The 21,628-nt window shown below is 23.5% G+C and overlaps 1 protein-coding gene across 1 annotated transcript in view; it reads right to left on the bottom strand.

Moving 5' to 3' along the window:
* Positions 1–871: 871 nt before the first annotated feature.
* The window catches only part of LOC119688113 (NF-kappa-B inhibitor cactus), a 40,756-nt gene continuing 19,999 nt past the window's right edge, over positions 872–21,628 (bottom strand). The window contains exons 4-6 of the mRNA XM_038102763.1: positions 4,709–4,797; positions 4,386–4,640; positions 872–1,047 (exon numbers count right to left, since the gene is read on the bottom strand). Coding sequence (XP_037958691.1) covers positions 997–1,047; positions 4,386–4,640; positions 4,709–4,797 — 395 coding nt within the window. The 3' untranslated portion in view covers positions 872–996. The remainder of the gene's footprint in view (positions 1,048–4,385; positions 4,641–4,708; positions 4,798–21,628) is intronic.

Here is a 21,628-nt window from a genome sequence, read left to right as displayed (position 1 = left end):
TTAGAACTTATGTTTTACAATAGAACTTTAATGACATCAGAGGATAAGATATCTGTATTTTAATATCAACATCTTAATGTCGGTTTTGTTTTTCAAGGTTTTAACTTTTATTTCGATCGTATATTTTGTATATTCCTATAAGTATTTCGGTAAATTCGCTTTTGCCTTCATCAGGCGAATTCCTGATGTTGAATTCCTTATCAATTTATTAAATAATTGATTAAATTTTTTATAATATTGAAAAATATTTTTCTACTAACTATATATAAGATGTCTTCCTATAAATATATTTAGAATTCGGTTAACGAAAATAAAAATAAAAAAAGATTTGCTCTATTAAGTTACGATTTTATTGTATAGTTCGTAAAAAAAAATTGTATAATTAAACAATTCGTTACAATATCTTTAATTATATGATTAGCATACACAAATATACATCAATACAATTATATGTATAGTATATACATAAATATATCTTTATACACGCTATTCGCTATTAAAATGTTAACTTTAATATTCAAAACAATATCAGTTATTTTATTATATATATAAATATTATTATAAATGTACACACATATATGTATACCACCTATGCATATATACTGATTTGTTAAGAGATTTATGATTGAATATACAACATAATACAATACATAACAAACATATAACAATACATAATTTTTAAATGGAATTCGTTTATATAGTTTTAAATATTATTAAATAATATTGCCAAGATTTAGGCAAAGCATATTGATCTTGTTCATTTTAAAATCGATTTTCGACAATTTACAAATTATTTTTTTGTCAATTTAAGTAACAATTCGAATTTATAATTTTATTAATGTATTATTAATATAATATAAAAATTTTGAGCGTGTTTTTTATCTTATACACCAATATTTTTAATTAAATTTGGATAAAGTATAGAAAGCGTATGCGAAACTTAAAATCGGAGCATTAGAATTACTGTTTGTATAATGAAAGTCAACTGGAAGAATTTCAAGCAACTGCCATTAAATTGGTGCCAGTAAGAGCGTAGCGATCAAAAAACTGAAATGAAATAATAATTGAAAAATTATTTTATATGTATAATATTTTTTAACAATAATTATAAATATATAGAAATAATTCATAGCCAAAAACTCTGCTCTAAATTGATAAAATATCCTACACTATATATCAATCCCAGATAATGACTTTGAAAGAATTCTATAGTTGAACGACATCCATTGAATAATATTCAAATTGATTATTTATAGTAAAAATAATAAAAAAATTTAAAATAAGAAATTGATCTATTTGTAACTATTAATTCAAATTCCATATGTATTATTTCTCGGACCGGTAGCACTGCAATACTTTCAAGAAATTTGTTTTTTTTCATTAAAAAATTTATAAATAATAAAATACAAAGATTTTCGCTTAAAATTAACCTATCTTAAAATACACTCAACTAAACATATGTAATTTAAATCACTTAATACGAACCCATTTAAAATAAACGATCGGATATATACATACAACTATGGTATATTTATTTAATACATATTTTTATATAAAATATATATATTTTTTTTTAATTTTGAGTTAAACAAACTACAAAACGAGTAAAGCATAGCTTTATATATAAGCGTGAAGTTGGATTCATATGGTAAGATGCGAGTCTGTGTTCCAAATTTGGCAGGGTTCGACACCTAATATTTGCAGTTTAAGTATTATACCAATGAATATTTCCAAAATCCACTAATGAAGCATATTTGGCAATATCCTAAACAGCTGTATTCTTCTTAATTTCATTGCATTCCCAGGGGAACATTGGGCCATAAAGCAGCTGTGTAGTCGGCCATTAAATTTCAATAAATAAATAATAAATAAATTAATAATCAATAAATTTATAACAAATAAATTTATAATAAATTAATTTATAATCAATCAATTTATAATCAATTAATTTATTAAAAACAAACTTCGCCTAAAACGCAGCACTTTATTCGCTTCCTTTAAGTTCGATTTAAGTGAAGATAACTTACTGTATGTTAACACATAAAAAATATGGAAAAAATACCTTTAATTAAAATGAAATATATTTCAATTTAATTAGAAACCATTATATCAATAGATGTGAAGTGTATTTGAATTAAGATGAAATATAAGACGATAACACCTACTAATTTCATTTAATTAATTTTTTAAAAATAGCTCAACATATAAACATTATATAGAAAAATGAGTAAATAGAGAGAAATTAACTTAATTATCATTCTAAACGTATACTAGCTTTATTTTTTTAATATGACTCATTAAATTAATAATATTATAAAGAAAAAAAAAAAGAAAAAAAAGCTAACTATGTCCTATGTCTTTGGGTTTTGTCGTTTAAAAATACTAGCTTTATTTAATTATTTTTTTAAAATATCTCATTGAAATATAAATATTATATCGAGATAACTTCTTAACTTCTTAATAATTCTTTAATATAGCTATATGTTATATACATATATTATATTATATATCAAGCTAATTACTTGATTTTCGTTCTTAATGTATACTAACTCTATAAATATATATTTATTCTTTTACAATAGCTCAATAAAATATAAATATAATATTCGGAAAAAACAAAAAAGTTAACTACTTAGGATTAAATAAACAGATTAATATTAATATATTAATCTTAAATATATTATAACTTAAATATATTATATTTATGAATATGAAACAATATAATTTATAGAAAACCAAAGCTAGGTACTTGATTTTCGTCTTTAATATATACTAACTCTATTAATACATTTCATCACTTAAAATAGCTCATGAAAATATTAATATAATAACAAGAAAAAACAAAAAGTTAACTACTTAGGCTTTAGTCTATATATATATATATATGTCTATATATAATATATAGAAAACAACAGCTAGTTACTTGGTTTTCGTTCGTAATGTATACTAATTCTATTTACTTAAAATTGCTGTTTAAAATATTATTAATACTATATCAAGAAAACAGAATAAACAAAGGAGCTAACAACATGGTCTTCATCCTTAAATATATACTACCTCTATTTAACTACTTATAACCAACAAAATGACAAACAATACATAAAATTAAATTTAAATATTTTACTACTTCAAGATACTTACTGAGCAAATCAAAACCTTTGATAAGAGAAACTACAAACACACTGAAGTTATTATAGTTTATATATTGATTACACATTTTATTTAGTACATTTATTAATTTAACATCAAATATTCATTTGCATACACTTATATTTAGTTAGTTAATGTTACTGAATAGTTTAAAAATTAATTTTATATATAACATATATATTTTATATCAGTCAGATTATGCATTTTATACTTTTTTTCTTAGTTTTAGTAATTAACAATCTAATTTTAATACAATATAATAAAGTGAAGCACATTAAATTAAATATTTTTTATAGAAATTTGTTTAAATTTCACAAAATTTCATTTTTTTTTATTTTATATTGAATATATCTATGAATTACAATACTTAACAATAACTTTGAATTTTTTTAATTTCTCTTTAATTTTTTTTTACATTTTTAATGAAATTTTATTTTTAATTTGTTTTAAATAAAATTGAGATTTTCTATTATTGGTTTGTTATTTTGTTGGTTACGCCTTAATAAAATTATTTAATAAAATATAAAATAAATGTACACAACATTAAAAATTAACAAAACAAGTAAATTCTTCTAATATAGTATATGTTTTAATTATTTGCTAACTAATAAGGAAGATTTAATTAAACAAAATTTTTGACAAAACAAACTAAAAACAATTCTAACAACTCACAATTATAAACAATTTAAAAAATATAATAAAAAGTACAAAAATGATAAAAGTTTGAACTTTTTTAATGATACTAAGTACTCAAATGATTTGATTTTCATATTAAGTCCAAAAGAAATAATTTTGTTAATTTTTTTTAATTAATTTAGTGGTCAAAACGCCACGCACTCTTCATGAATTTCTTATAATAGCAGCTCTACTAAAACATAGAACTTTATTGTTTAAATGAGCATTTCTGGAGAATTTTCTTCATTTGGTGCTTTTCTATAAATTTTTAAAAATTTTGATAAACTTTTGTTAAGTTCATTTTGAAAATTTTTTACTTGTTAATTTTACTATAATGATTCCATATATATATATCTAACAATTTTTTACAATAATGAAGTACTTTCTTCTTTGCAAGAAATATACTAACTAAATTTTACTACAACAGTTTTAAATTTTTAATTTAATCAAATTTTTAGTAATTTGATTATTTTTAATTTTTTTTGCTAATAACACTGAGTTGGCTACATTTTTGAAGTTCTGAATTATCATTTTTTGCGTCTCTAAACATTCAAGCTCACCTTTGTATCTTCTAAGTCTTCGGTGTCGCTACTGTCATAATCACTATCAGGTGGTGTTAGTGGTTCAGCACCACGTTGTTCTAAGATATTTTGCATGTGAGACTTATGTATTATAGCGAATTGATATGCTGTTAAGCCACCGTAGGTCGCTGTTTCTAAATTAAGCTTCTGACATTCATCAAGCAAGAAATTGGCCAAATCTTCATTACGATACTCAATGGCAATGTGAAGTGGTGTATATCCTGCTTTTCCTTCCTAAAAGGCGGCAAAAAAAAAAAATTTTCAATAAATTATAAACATTTTGAATTCAATTTTGAACTTACCCTGGCATTTATATCGGCTCCATATAAAACTAAAATTCTTAATATATCGATATGCCCGCCTTGTGCAGCTACATGAACACATCTCTCACCTGAAAATATAAAATATATAAATTAAAAATTTTAATATGAACATTTCTAAATATTATTACTAATAATATAATGTATAATTATAATATCGAATAATTAAGGTTTAAGGGTTAAAGATTGCTAGGAAAAACAAAAGCACAAAGCTACTACACAGAACCTTATAAGACATACTAACAAAGAGACAAACATATATATATATTTATATATTTATATTCATATATGTGTCAGTTCAAATTTTTTAAAAATATTATAACTTTAAAATAGTTAACATTTTAAAATAATATAAATAATTTTATGCAATTATTTATATATTTAAAGCAGATACATCTACAGACATTAAAATTTTTGCACGTTCGCTATTTTTATGAATGAAATTTCTTATTACCATTTTATCAGTTTCTTTACTTTTATTGTCTAAAATAATTTTGATATTTTAAATATTTTTTCTATTTTTTCTATTTTTTGAGATTTTTACCAAATACTTCTCAAAAGCTCTGATAGAAGACTAAGCTTAAAACTACTAAAGTTTATAACAAATTGCATAATTTCTACATATGTAATAAAGTAATGAAAATAATAACAGAAATAAATTTAATAAAATTAATAAACGTAACAAAATTAATAAAAGTAATAAAAACCTATACAACAAATAAGAGAAACCCGGTTTCAAAGCATATAGTAAACTCCATTAAAAGCTTTTCTGGTTCGGTATACTCTAAGCTTTCGCTGAACATGTTTTAGATCATTTCTTTTGTTAGTTCCCATTTATTGCTTGTATTGAGCTTTGCTTAATAAAAAAAGCTCATAACGAATTTGGAAACGACATAAGACTATCAAAATAACAACAACAAAAGCACTGCCGCTGCTGACTAACAATAACCATGTTAAGTTTATGAACAAATTATCAACACTAATACCAGCAACGACCAGTTACAACAACAAAAGCTAAAACACTGATCTCACTGATCGTCAGTTGTTCAATTGTTCAATTGGCAATGATGACGATTTTTATAGAAATATGCAGTGTTTATTTGTGTATATGTAAAAAACCCAAGAAATTCCCACAATTAAAACCAACGACATCAGAGCAGCAACAACAGCAGCCACAGCCACAGCCGCAGCCGCAGCAGCTTGAAAAAAAAGTTGTTAACAAAATGCGAATTTAATAAAGAAAAAAAATATAAAAAATATAAAAAAAAAAACACATGAAATACACCAAATAATAACAACAAATACAATGATTTAATTAAATACAAATAACTTAAGTAAAGAGAATAACAACAAATGCCTGAATGAGCGGTAGCACTAATAGTAGTAATAGTAACAAAAATAAAGCAACAAAAACAAAGCAACAAAAATAAAGCAACAAAAATAAAGCAACAAAAAATATACAAAAAAGTTGAATAAATTTTGGCAATAGACAATTTACGTTGATAACAAAAGTATCTGTTAATTACGTTCGATATGAAAATTTACTATAAAAAAAAATCAATAGGAATTGTTCATATGAAAAGATTTCATATCGAAATTCATCGCTTCAATTTATAAACACAAAATAATTTAATACAAAAACAACAACAAAATGTTAAATAAATATACTTAAAATGCAAGTACTGTGGAACTCCACAAATTTCCTATACATTTTTTACTCTTATTTTTTGTTATTAAATTACGTTTATAGAACATTTTCTGTGCGCCTTCACGTTCGGCGCTGATAGTCATTGAAATTCAGTTAATGACTCTTCATTTACATTACACGTGTTGTGCTTTATATTAAAGTGTATCTATCTATATACATATATTCTAATAACTAAATAGATTTGCATAGCATATAGCAAATGATAATATTGATGAGTTTTGTTATAGACTTTGAAAGGAGTCCTCCTCTATTCCTCCTCTCCTCTATTTGAAGGAGCTGCATCTGGTTTCAACCAGTATTACTAATTCCTACACATCGAAACCGTTCATTCATGTTTTCGACTCTATTATTATAAACTGAAATAAGGCATTATTCACTATATACAATACGAAATAAAATTTATAGTTATTGTATACAGTTTTTTAGTTCAATTTATTTCATTTATTTTTTTATATTTATTTTTAAACTTTTTTTCTAATTTTTTTAATCTTTTTGTTAATTTATTCTTATTGTTTTATTAATTTTTTTATATTATTTTTTTATATTTGTATATTTGTATTTTTATATTTTTTTTATTTTTTATATTCTTTGTCATATTTTTTTCTTTTTTTTATTTATTTTTTATATTTGTTTTTTATATTTTTTTAATTTTTTTTTTATATTTTTTTATATATTTTTTTTATATTTATTTTTACATATTTTTTTAAATTTCAATGCAGGAATTATTTCCAAGACCAGTGATGATGAGTATATTATAATACTCGAAGCAGCTGTATGGTCAGTCAAAAATTCAATTAATTAAAACAATATGTTGTAGTTCACTACTGTTCCAACAACATCTTTATTAAATTTTTTTTTATATATATTACTATATATTTTTTATCAAATTTCTTTTATATTTTTTTATTATTTTTTTCAAATTTATTTTTATATTTTTTTTCAAATTTCATTTTTATTTTTTTTATATTTTTTTTTAGTTTTTTTTTCTACTGACATTTGTTTGTTAACAAAACAAACATTAAAAATCTTCACTATAAACTCTAATAGTTTCTCAAATAGATCTAAATCTACATTTACATAAGATTTCTAGATAGAAAAATATGATTACAAGACTTATACATCTACGCATTTCATAAAATTGTAGGTAAAACATTCAGACATTTTATCTGTTCTTGCCAGGTTAATGCCAGGAAACGTGCTATGTACGTCTATATAGCTTTCACTAAGTTGAATAAGACCTTATTATACTTATTATTAGTAGTTTTAATTTGTCTGAATGAGAATATGGATAACATATTAGAACTACGTATTTTCACACATTTTTCAAAATAAACAATATTTACTCAATTTCACATAGAGTACTGAAAAAACATTAGCAAAATATTTATATGTAAATGATGTAATTAAGCTAATTTATAATTAATTTTTAATAAACAATCACAAATAACAACTATCATATAATTGGCATACCAGGCACTAGTAAATAATTGAGTCTATGTCACATTAAGACTGATTGATTGAAATTTATTGGAAATAACGAAGTAAATATGTTTACGAATATAATTAAATGATGTTGATTAAAATGATTAAAAGAGTGATATGAGTACACAAGTTTTTTGAATAAATGTATTTATAGTAATAAAATGCTCTATTTAGTAATATTTTGCACTCTGTCAAAATATCCTGAAAATATAAGTCTCATTATATATATATATATATATATATAGCCGACTCTTAAATTGTATACTCATGATTAACGTCTCGAAATAGAAATAAATTACTTAAACTTTATATAGCTATCAGACAGTAAGAAAAAAAATTAATATTAGTATCTTTAAAAAAACTACAAATTAAAAACCACACATTGAAGACGTCATTGATGAATATGGCAATAAATTGCCAATTCATTCTAGAAACTTTAAATTAGAAATTGTCCTATAAAATTTAATTTAAATTAAATTACTAATGAAACAAAGCGAAATAAAACCTTTCACTTCACTTACGTATACAGTCGATGCACAATTTATTCGAAGATGTCTAAGTCTGTGTTTTATTAAAAAACAAATACATAATAACAAATAGGAAATGTTAACATTAATAATAAATAACTTTATACTACAAAAATATAACGATGATAAAGTAAGTGAATTTTCACAACGACACACTCACCAACAAATGAGGTTTTATTTGTATGGAACTTATTATATCTAATTAATTAATTTTATATATACTATATCAGGCATGATGATATACTCACACATACCTATTAACGGACGGACAGACGGATTTAGCATAAAAAAAATTGTTAAATTTTATTAATTTTGTTAAAAAAAATTTATGGCAAAATATTAGATAAATGATCATTAATTAGAGATTTATGTAAGTTCTTAAAATTAATCAACAAATAAAACAATTGAAGCAGCCCTCGTATATTACTGCTTACAAAATGAACTTTTTGTTCAAAAGTAATAATAAAGTTTTGTGAAGAATTTACTTTAAAGGTAAATTTGTAAATTTAATTTAAAATAAAAAATTAATAAAAATAAATAAAATTATGTTGTAATAATTATTACAAAAATCAAAAAATTTTAAATCATTTACTAAGTGCTTATTGGTGCTTTTACAAAAGAGAGAGCTTTCATTTTATAGTTAAAAATGTTTTTAAATTATATGAGAATTCTGAAAACTCGTTATCTGATTACATATGCAAACTTAAAAACTAACGTCTGTTACTAGCCCAATTGCTTAAGTCATTTATTGGTTCTGTATGAAAACGAGAGCTCCATAAAAAATTTAAGATTTATAACAATTGAAAACTATTATTAATTTTTCGCATTAAATTGATATACATTTATTTTACACAAAATCGGTATAAATTAGTACACATATATATAGTATATATATATTTATTTAAAATTAATATTAATTAATATATTTATATTAAACAAAATCAGTATAATTTAGTATACAAAGATAAAGTATATATATATTTATTTAAAATATGAATATATATATATCCATATATATAAATATAAATATTTATATACATTTACATATATTTTTATATTATATATACATATTTATTTATATATATACATATTTATTAGTATTATTAGTATTTAATTAGTATTTAGTATATTTTTATATTTATTTATTTATGTATTTATATTTATATAAATATATATATATATATACATTAACAACAATACTATATAGGGGATCTAATAAGCTTAAGTTTTTTTAATTCTACAATATTATCAGCAAACATTTGGAATCGTGGTTAACTGCTATTTATAATTTAAAATATTCATAATTTCTTGAACTACTACAGACATCCATTTTTTGATATACCCCATAGTTACAATAGGATCTATTATTTAATAGGATTTTTCTATTATGCTCATATATAGTTTAAGTCATTTAAAAATTTTACAGCATTCAATGGATTAAATATTCTCCAGTACCCCCATTCCACATTTCAAATATATTTGTATAAATACTTTTAATAAAATTAATTTATTTTTTTTATAAGTTTACTCATTTTCATTATTTTTATTTTATTTTTTTTTTCGTTTGATCTTTGAAACTACAAATAAAATGTAAAAACAAAAAAACACTTTCTGCCATAAATTCCAAAAATTCACAAAACGTGCTGTTGAGTTTGCTTGCATGTCATTTAAGAATTTATGTATTAAGTATTTAGTATTAGTTTTAAATATTAAGTATTTGTATCAAAGCGTATTTTATGCAAATCAGAAGAGATTAACATATTACCGAAGTCTATGTCACATGACGTATGAGTGACTTTTAAGCTTTCATAATTGCTCCTTCTGTCCATAAATGACCATAAAACTAATTCTATTTATGTAGTATTTATATATATTTTTATTACTCTTCTTTATATATTCACGTATATATATACACAAAATATTTATTATTGATAACAATTTTATGGAATTATGCTAATATTAATGCAGCCAAAATTAATATAGCGTGTTACAAAGGGTTACATTTTAGCTAAGATATTTTTTAATATAAAATACTTTGAATCATACACATTAAAAATGTAATTATATAAAATACTTTTCTAAAATATATAAATATATAAATAAAAATATAAAAATATATAAAATACTTTTTAGATACTAAAATATTCACATAATTAATTTTTAGATCTCTTATATATAAATAACCGGCAGACGGTGAAAATGCCATAGCTGCAAGCTTTATATATATAATATAATTGTTATAAATTTCTATGTAATACAACATATTTAACATGAAGTTAAGTACTACTATTATATAAATAACTAAAAGCATATAGTATATCTATATGTATATACTTTAAATATATAGTTTATATATATTTTCTTTTGCAGGAACTGTGTAAAAATAATAACTAAGCGTTATTAATATATATATATATGTATAAGTGTTAAGTGGTTAAGGTACGCTGACACTAAGCTTTAAATTTGGTAGGGCACGATTTCGAATCCTGTTAATTGCAGTCCCAAAAAATTATTTACGAATACTTAAAGACAAGAATTATTAGCAAAACCACTGATGATGGGTATTTGGCAATACTCGAAACAGCTGTATGGTCAGTCAAAAATTCAATTAATTAAAATAATATTATAAAAATGAATTTTTGTTGTTATTAGTACACTACTTCTCGAAAAAACCTCTTTATAAGTTTTATAGTAATTGTATTTTTTATAAATTTATTATATATTTGCACTAAAAACAACTTTCAATCTATTTCATTAGATAATTTTAGTGGAATCCCCAATAATTCGTGACGCAATTTATATTTATTTTATGAGAATTATATTTTTTATAGTTTCTATAATAAGTTTATAATATTTTATAATTTTATGCAAACTATATAAAAAATTATTGTTAATAAAAAAAAAACAAAAACGAGTTCAAAGAAATGTATTCCAAATTTAATTTAATTCAACTTTCTATATTCCTATAAATATCTCAAACATTGAACTATCAACGGTAATTTGAATGAACTACAAATTTAAAATTTTCTCATGCGAAAATAATATATAAAATATAACTTGTTTTATTTTAAAATTCTGCATATATTGAACCAAAAACTTTTAGTTAAATAATTTAAAAACACTATCAAAATTGCAAAATAAACGTAGTTAAAATATTCACAATCCAAAAAACTTAATTTGTTGCTTATTTTTTATGATTTATTAAATATTATAGTTTTTTTTTTTTTTTTTGAATATCAACATAGATTCTCTCATAGATTTGAGCATATTTTAAATAAAACTATGAATCAAGATTTCAAGTCAACACTTAACACATTTTCAATTCAACATTTTGAAAGAAAAAGTATTAAGATACAAATATTGCAGGTGGTAGTATAATAAAAACAGAATCGATTCGGAATCATATTCGTATTCTTATTAAATAAAAATATAAATAAAAATAAAAATAAAAATTGTGTCACAAATACTTCTTTTTTAAAAATAAACGATGACAACACCACAACGGGTTCATTCATCTCCTTCTAATGTGATTACAATAATATTATTAAGAATTTTTAATAATCTTATAAATTAATAAAATGAAAATGATTTGTAAACATTTGATCATAAAATAGGTACTTTACATCTGAAAAAATATTTATTGGAAAAAATATATACTGAGTTTTTAGAAAATTTTAAATATTTTAGAGAAAAATAAATTTCTTCAATTTAACTGATGATTTGATTTAAGAACTCTTTGTATATAATCCATGAGCTTGATATTATTTTCGACAAAACACTAAAAATAAATATTAATATAATTTAAATACTTTATAACACTACGATCGTTGGGTCTATTGTGCCAGCTTTTGGGCTTAGAATGTGTTCAAGCACTGTTGCTTCGATAAAAAGTAGTATAGACCGTACTTAACAGAGTTTAATTGCCTCTTCCGTAAGGATATACCTACATCCCAAAGAAATTTTAATACATGCTAAATGTAAATAATAAAAAGATATATTATACGATTTTAACCAGATATTTATTATCTAAATTATTTATTTCATAACCATTATAACATCTGTTAACTGCTTAGATTAGATTTTAAAAAGGATTAACAACTTATCACCACGTCACTGCATACTTTGAGGATTATTATGACGTAACTAAAGTGGTTCAGTTCCATGGGCGAGTAGCAGTTAAAAACCTTATTATGTTCTTTGGAGAGATGTTGCCTAATTCCGTTATAAGTGGATAGACAGTGTATAAGTGCTAACTGTTTACTTCAAAAGCATTTTATTAAAAAGTAAGATACATTTAACAATTACCAAATAGATACTTGCGCAATATTTATAGAGCTTTTAAATCTAACAATGGATAGTGGAATAATGGATTGCACATCTACAGAACATAATCTCTTCACAAAATTTGCACGGAAGTGGAGAAAGACTTGATTCAATCATTAATTAAAATAATGAAACCAATAGTTAAGTATACCTAATACAAATAACGCAGACCCAGTTTTCTGTTCCCTAGACTCTATTAGGAAAACATTTGGATTTGATTTAAAAGAGAATTCTTAAAGGATGCTAAAAGCCAGACCTTTGTCAGGACAAAATTCAACCATTAATAGGAATAATGAAACCTATAGTTAAGTATACCTAACACAAATAATTTTACAAGTTCCCCAGTTTTCTGTTCCCCAGACACTATGAGAAACATATTTGAAGTTGATTGGTGTCCATAAAAGAGAATTCTTAAAGGATGCTAAAAGACAGACATTTGTCGGCCTTTGCCTATGAAAAATGGCGGACAAGTGTTAGTGCAAAAGATGTTGGCATATGTGTAACTGCTCTGATGGTGAATATTTTGAAGAGAATTGATTAAATGTTAATTGTTGTTGTTTAATTTTAAAATTCCGGGTTCTATATTTAAAACATTAAATAATACAAGATTTTTTTAGTATTTTGTGATGTGTTTTGTTAGGAGGAAAAAAAATTATTGTAATAATGTGTAAAAGTAAAATTATTGAAATTATTTTTACCGTTAGAAAAAATAATCTACAAACTATAGAATTTATGCGGATTTAAATAAATTTTGATTTTTTTTTTGGATTGTAAAATCGAAAACAAAAACCAAACAAATAGAAGTTTTAATGAATTAGCGAAACCAACAGACAACAAGTCTAAATCTTGCAGTAACAAGTTTTTGTAAATATTTTTAAAATGATTGAATTATAAAAATTCAAATATCAACAGATTTAAAAAAAAACACTAAAATTAATATTTTTAATAAAAAAAAAAAACAAAACAAAAATTAGTCAAATCATCACAAAAAAACAACAAAAAACAAAAACGTTTTGGCAAGACTGGTAATTTAAGGTATTTTTATATATTAATTTTTCATATTTAACGGTTATTAACACTTGATATGCAAAGAACGAAATTTTTATTCGATTTCAAGTTACTAAATTTAAATATTTAAATATTAAAATAATCCGACGACGAAGACGACGACGTCGACAAAAGTAGTGCAATAAATGAAAGTCCAAAAAGTATGGAGACTGCATATTAATTTTATAATATGCAAAACGAAAAAAAAAAAAAAACTAATAAGAGAATCAAACGTACATTTATGTATTGGAAATATTTTTATGTATACATATATGTACTAACAAAAGTTCAGTTTCCATTCGTTTATATATCGGAAGTTAAATCGAGTCAGTCTGATTTTCTCGTTTGCATTCAAGATAAAAACAATATGCATTGCATGATTCAGATTCAGCTAGTAACAGAAATAAAAAAAAAAAATTAATTTGCATAAATTTCAATACATTGCATAAATTGTAAACAATAATATTTATTTAGTTCTATTAATCTCATTAACATATCAAACAAAAAAATTGTGGGAAATTTGTTTATGAGAAACACAAATTTCACCTGTTCTTAGTTAATTATTTTAGCCGTTATCTATAGATACAAACGCAAATGCCTCAATGTCGAAATGACAGTCATCTATAAACGACTCTAGAAACGAGTGGAAGCAACTATTTAGATATAAATTGCTTAACTATATATTTATTACCGCATAGTATGGTATTGAAATAAAATAAGTAAGATCATAAGAAAAACCCAATTCTAAAATTTATCATATTTTATACATTCATCTTATTTTAAAGTTCAGAATGCTTATAGAAGTGTAAGCTTATTATAAGCCGTTTTCAATATATATACAAATATATACAATATATATTATATATATTTTTTTGCATAATGTAGCAATTTCAGCGCGAACTGATAGATAATTAATAAAATTAATAAACTCAATTACAAATTCATATATGTGTACTCACAGTTTTTTGTCCTTGACTATAATTTGCTTAAAAGTTCATTTGCTAGAATAGCAATAACAGTTGCAAGATGATTAATTATTATAATTAATTTTTAATTATATATTGTTGTTTTATTCATTCATAGATATAATGAACTATAAATACAATTAATACCATTGACATATGCGTACGAAAATATGGCACAATTGTACCATATGTGCTCAATAAACTGGGTTCACAAAACTCTAAAGCATATTTTATAAATACAAAATAGGCTAATGAAACTATTAACAGCAAGTTCAAGCTCAAAAATAAGTATCTGATGAGTTGATGAACGTAGCTTATTGAACTCAATTAATTAGTATGTACTTAAATTTTATTAGAAAGATACTTATAATAAGACAAAGTCATAAATTCATAAAATTTTAAAATAACACTAGTAACAAATTTTAGTAAAGTTATTTATAAAGAGATTTTTTTTCAAAAAGTAGTGAACTACAACAACAAATATTCATTTTTATATTATTTTAATTAATTGCATTTTTAGCTGACCATACAGCTATTTCCACTATTGCCCATCATCAGTAGTCTTGGAAATAATTCTTATATTTAATTATTTGTAAATAATTATGAAGTTATTTAGTTAGTTGTTTCTATGTTTCTTAAATCGAATGCATACACAGTTTTACAAATATGTGCAGCAATATGTGCCATTCTTCACACTAAATCGATACTAAATTACATACACAAATTCAATTAAAAATATGCTTGAGTTTTAATAAGTATTAGTGTAAACATATGGTATTATATTATGTTAAAATTCACAATTGAACAATTGAATCAGGCATTGTGCATGCTACAGTTGTCTATCTTGCAGCGTAACATACATAACTTTATTATGCATCATGTATATATTATAGCATTTTAGGCTTCGCCAGCTTCTAACTGGTTTTAAACCCTGAGTTTTTCGTATATATACAATAACCATAATGGGCCAATAGACCTAAATGAAACCACTAGGTATTGTCAGTATAAACTAAATTATGTATGTTATGTATTATGAATTATTTTGTTTGTACTGTTGTACTTAACTTGACAAATGTGCAGCATATATATGCCATTTGTTATACTAAATTCATATTAAATTCGTATTAAATCCATACTTAATTCATACTAAATCAATACTAAATTGATATTAAGTTCATATTACATTCATATTCAATGCATTTAAAAATATGATAATGGTTTTCAATAAATCTAACTGTAAAGATAGTATTGTATTTTATAAAGTTAAAAAAAATTTAGTATAAATGAGATAAAAAAATATTTAATTAAACAGAAAAATATTAGCTTACAAATAAATAATTTTCTTTTTGAAGATTTCAACCAACGTTATTAAAATGTTATAATATAATACTATAACATATATGTTCAATATGTCTAATCAACAAAATTTCCAGCTACTTAGCCCCAACAAAATCAATGCTTTTCAAAGTATTTGTCCACTCATATGCTGAAAATAAAAACTCCAATGAGTGTACCACAACGTTAAAAATTGTTTAAGAAAAATTTTGAAACGGAAATAATTCTTTGAATTATCATATTTACATTGTTTGTATATATTTATATAGTAACAGATAAAAAATGATAATTTTTTTTGGGGGGGATTTCTTTCAATCGTAAAGGAAAAAGGATGAAGTATGTAATTTATTGACACTACTTTAAAGGAAATATTTGCAATGAAACATGATAATTATAACGCTTGAAGTATATATTATATAAAAAAATTATACCGCAATTATATAAAAAATTTAGCATTTCAGAAAACCGCAAATTTTACTAGTATCGATCATTTTAGAAAAAAAAAGTTTGAACTGTTCGAACTCTCTGATGATTTAGTGTGATGATAAATTAGGGAATTTTCATATGTTGCGGTTTTTGTTAGTATTTATTCTTATATTTCTATATACGGCACTCTTAATTACTCGTAAGTTTTTTTTTTCATTATATGTATATAAATTAATAATTTAAGATACATCTATATATTAGGTATTATATTTAATTATAATATATTTTTTTGCAAAAACGCAGTATTTTAAAATTAAAAATTCCGTGTCTTAATTGTGTTGTAGGAATTTCCTTATATTAAGTTTTGTTTTAAATTAATTTGGTTTTTACTCATTAAAGCAAATAAATTAATAATCTTCCAAGAAAATGTTTAAAAAAAAATACATATTTTATAGAAAACACATAATACATTCAGAAAAAAACAAAAAAGTTATCAGCTGCGTAAATAAAAAATTGTTAATTAAATTTTGTTTTAATTCTTAATTATTAAATTCTAAAAACATTGAAACATCTGCAAATGACTGAAAGCAATATATTTTTTTTTATTTTGGAAATTATATTTGTTATTTTATACTAAATTGTAACGCATATTTTGTTTCCTATTTTAGATACACACAAGTTTATTGTATTTATTTACAAATAATTAAATTAACAGCAGAAATGCAAATATTTTACTTGAAAAGAAATTCATTAAAATGTTCAGCACATAGAGAGGTAAGAGAGACGGACAGACGACAGACTATGGACTATAGTCGTTTAGTACGCAGTCACAGTCATGCACAAGACCGACCGATTTTATATTTACTATAATGTAATTGTATTGTAGATGGATTTTCCCGCCAAACTGAAAATATTTAAAGCAACAACAGAAACTTATAATGTATAAAGAAAACCGCATTGAGCGCTTAAATAGGAATTTCCAAAACATGTTGAAGTATTTAAACAATACTTCAAATAAAATTATAAGATAAAAGCGCTATAAAAAATGATAAAAGACGTGCATTGGCTATGAAAAACGATATGAAAGCAAAGCATCTGAAGTGTAAAAACCATATATACATATATGAACCATATTTACACATTTGTACATACATATGTATATACTAATGATTATTTAAGTCAATACTAAAGTCAGCGCTGTTACAAGGGAAAAGGGAAATGTTAGTAACAAAAAAACAACAAAAAAAAAAAAACAAACCACATGCATAAGTAAGCAATCTGCCATGCGACCAAGAAAGTCATCAAGTGCGGCACGGTTGTCAGCTTCAAGTACTATAGACCGACCACATACATATACCATAAGTTAGCGAAAGCACATGACAGCAAAAGTTGGCCTAATCAATGCGTTTCTTCGCACTTCGCACAGACCGCTTGTATCAAATGCTGAAATTCCGATTCCAACCGATTCCAATCCAACGACATAAGTTTTTTATATGAACTTTTTATGTTGGGTTTTTCGCAAAATGAATAACAAAGAAACAAACAAATAAGTTAACACAATCCAATATACAATCAGTCCAACAGACAGACAGACAAACAGCCCAACAGCCCAACAGACGAACAGCCCAACAGACGAACAGACGAACAGATGAACAGATAAACTGTTAAATTAATAAACAGTCAGGCAAGAGACTGAACTTACAGCTACAAATCGTTGGGGGCTTAAACCGATAAAGTGTTAAACTTAATCCGAGTTTTAAGTTTGCAAGCGCCAAAGAAATGCCATGAAAGAAAGGTGCTTCCCGCATTACCCGCTTTTAGCGTTATGTCATTAACATGTTTCATCGTCAATTTCGAGGCATTTCACCAAGATACAGCAGAAATTATTATTAAATGCAAATTTAAATAAAAATCAAACAAAAATTAAACACATCCACAAAAACAACATATTTAAGTGAGCAGTAGAAGAAGAAGCAGCTCTTGGATACGCGTTTAACACTTCTTTCTTTATTTTTGGCGAAAAAGTTATCTGTACGACTGTACGACGAGTATCTCGAAAAAGCTGGGAATTTCCAGCAAAAAATTTAAAGAACCTGTAAGCCCAGAAAAATAAAAAAATTAATATAATTTGATTATATAAATGGAGAACTTTCTTAAGAGATCCAGCAAAAAAATACGCAAAAAAAAAAAATAATAAACTAACAGCTTTCATTAGATATAATATCTATTTTAAAAGTGTGATGATGTGCTGACTAACTTCGCCAAATTCTAAAGTTTTTCGATTGCGATAAAACCAAAACATTATGAAAATAGGCTTTACTAATCTATTGTAAACTGTTTTAATTAATAAACAATATATTAGACTTAATAAAACGATAACATCTAAAATGTAAAAAAAAACTATCGAATTAGCAAAATCTTAAATGCATTATTAATATATTTGTACTAATTTGAAAGCATATAAGGTATTTAAGAGCCTATAAGGTATTTAAAAGTATATTATTATAGTTAGAATTAATTTGCATTTATTTCCAAATGAAGAATAGATTTTCACTCTCACTTGACCTCACCTAAGTTCTCGATCACCTTAGTGCTATATATGAGTATTGCTGTCTACTGCTAACCAAATCTAGAAATAGCTAAAAGCAAAAAGTACATAAGTACATAAAGACAAGTGTTAGAACAAAAGATTAACTTCGTGGTATTTAGAGAAGTAATTTATGGAGTAGAAATTTACTACATACTATGGCATTCAGTAAAAAAATATACAATCAAACTTAATCTGCCCCATAATGACATATAACGAAGAGAAAAAAACGTATTTCAGCTTTGATCACTAGCTGGACTACGCATCTAAGGGATTTTTTTTTACCCATCTAACAGAATAATTATCCTTTAAAATTAGAAACATAGTCAACGTCAATGACAAGTTTGTCAGATTGATTCACTTCTAATTAAAATGATAAGTCGATACTACTTTTCTTAACATCGTTCGAGCGCTAACCACTGCGGTCTTCATATCTTTTTTAGTCGTTCTCTTAATTTGACGTATGAACAAAGTGTTTGGTAATAAAACAAACTTTAGTGAACTAGTTTACTCCTCCAATTTGACTTAGCCTTACCTAATTAAAGCTAGCCATATTTATAAACTTGGATAAAAAAATTATATAAATTTTTTTTATTAAAGTTTTATTAGAACCAATATTACATTAAAAAACAAGAGATTTTATATAATGATGTAGAACTAATATATCTTAAAAATATATCACTTAAATGACATATACTAAAATTTGATTTTGATCATTCAGCAATTAAGACTAATATACGATCATTCATTGAAAATAATTAAAATTAAGTTAAGTTCAATATAAAAGATAGTAATTAAGAGTGCAAAACTAAGAGTCAGAATCTAGATCTCATTTACACTAAAACTGATCGATTGATGAGAGTATGTTAGAGTTCATTTAATAGATAATACGCACTGAAGTGACGTTATTTACTTCCTGTAGTTTTAGTAAAGTTAATTATATGGAATTTTATAGGTTAGACCTAAATTTTTCGAATTTCATGTGTTAAACCAAATTAATTTTATTTATAATTTAAATTTCATTCAAAATATTATATCAATTTTAATTATTTATAATTCAAATTTTATTTATAATTAAAATTTTATTTATAATTAAAATTTTATTCATAATATTATATCAATTTTAATTATTTATAATTCAAATTTTTTTTATAATTAAAATTTTATTTATAATTTAAATTTTATTCATAATACAATTTTAATTTAAACTATTTATAATTTAAATTTTGTTTATAAATTAAATTTTAATTACACAATTTTTTTTATAATTAAAATTAAGTTTAATATCAAATATGATGAAATAAACTATTTTTCAAATAGAAAGTTTTAAAGTGTGATTAATCAGAACAACAAAATTTTATTGTTTTTATTTAATTATTTAATTATTGAAAAAACAAAATTCAATATATTTAAATAAATTGTATAAAGAATAAGAAAATAAGTAAAAGTCCGTAGCCAATTATATTTAATTTTTTTTTAAAAGAATTTAAAGAAATTTAAATAAATACTAAATGACCCTTGTACGAGTATTGCACTTGAATGTGCTTCAGTAATTATTGCAAAGAGGGAAATTCCCATACACCCCATTATTTATAAAGTAATAAATACTTATAAATTAAAATCAATTATTAAATTTTATGGCAATCATTTTCATATCAATGTTCGGAGAGCTTCTGTAGTTGTTGCTTTTGTTATTTGTTATTGTTATTTGTTATTTGTTATCCACGAATAAACCACAGACAGAGACCTGTGTAGTACTCATACTGCAATACGTTGAAAATTAACGTGAGTTAAATTGGTTTTTTACGAGAGACTGCGTAATGCCGTATTATCGCATCAAGCCCAGTGACTGTCTCTGTCTCTTCCAATTCAATAACAATGATTTCTGTAATTTTTGCCTATTTTATTCATGTTAACTGAAGGTGTGTAATATGGTTAGGATTTTCCCCAAAAATATATAATACAACAAATACAATAAAATTTAATAAACTTTAATTGTACTTAAATAAAATTATTATAGATAAATAAGAAATTGAATTATGAAATATGAAGTAATTAAATATGTGTCACAATCGCTTTATAGTGAAAAACAAAACAAATCGTCACTAAACAATTAAAAATTGTTAAACAAATTTTTTTATTGATAAAAAAAGTATTTCTACAATAAAATTTAATTAATAAACAATGATTACTTAGCTCCCATCAGGCGCATATCGAGGTAACGAGTGAACATATCCAACTTAATTAACAATTTGGAATAGGTAGACAGATAACTTAATTACTTAAAATCTGTATTGCTAAATAAGCCGTATGATGTCCTTATTTTAATAGGTTAGGTTAGGTTCGAGTGGCGGTTTTATGTCCAAAGTTGAGCTCAAATAATGGCCCGTTGTAATACGACAAACTTCAATAAGAGTTGTATATATATTTTATTTTGATATTATTATTATAATAATTCATAATTGTTGTTATATATTATTTTTATATATATATATTCATATA

This window comes from Teleopsis dalmanni, chromosome X (genome assembly GCF_002237135.1).
Source record: "Teleopsis dalmanni isolate 2A chromosome X, ASM223713v2, whole genome shotgun sequence".
NCBI classification, from domain to species: domain Eukaryota; kingdom Metazoa; phylum Arthropoda; class Insecta; order Diptera; family Diopsidae; genus Teleopsis; species Teleopsis dalmanni.
The sequence above is the reverse complement of the archived record's forward strand: the minus strand, read 5'-3'. Positions and strand labels throughout refer to the sequence as shown.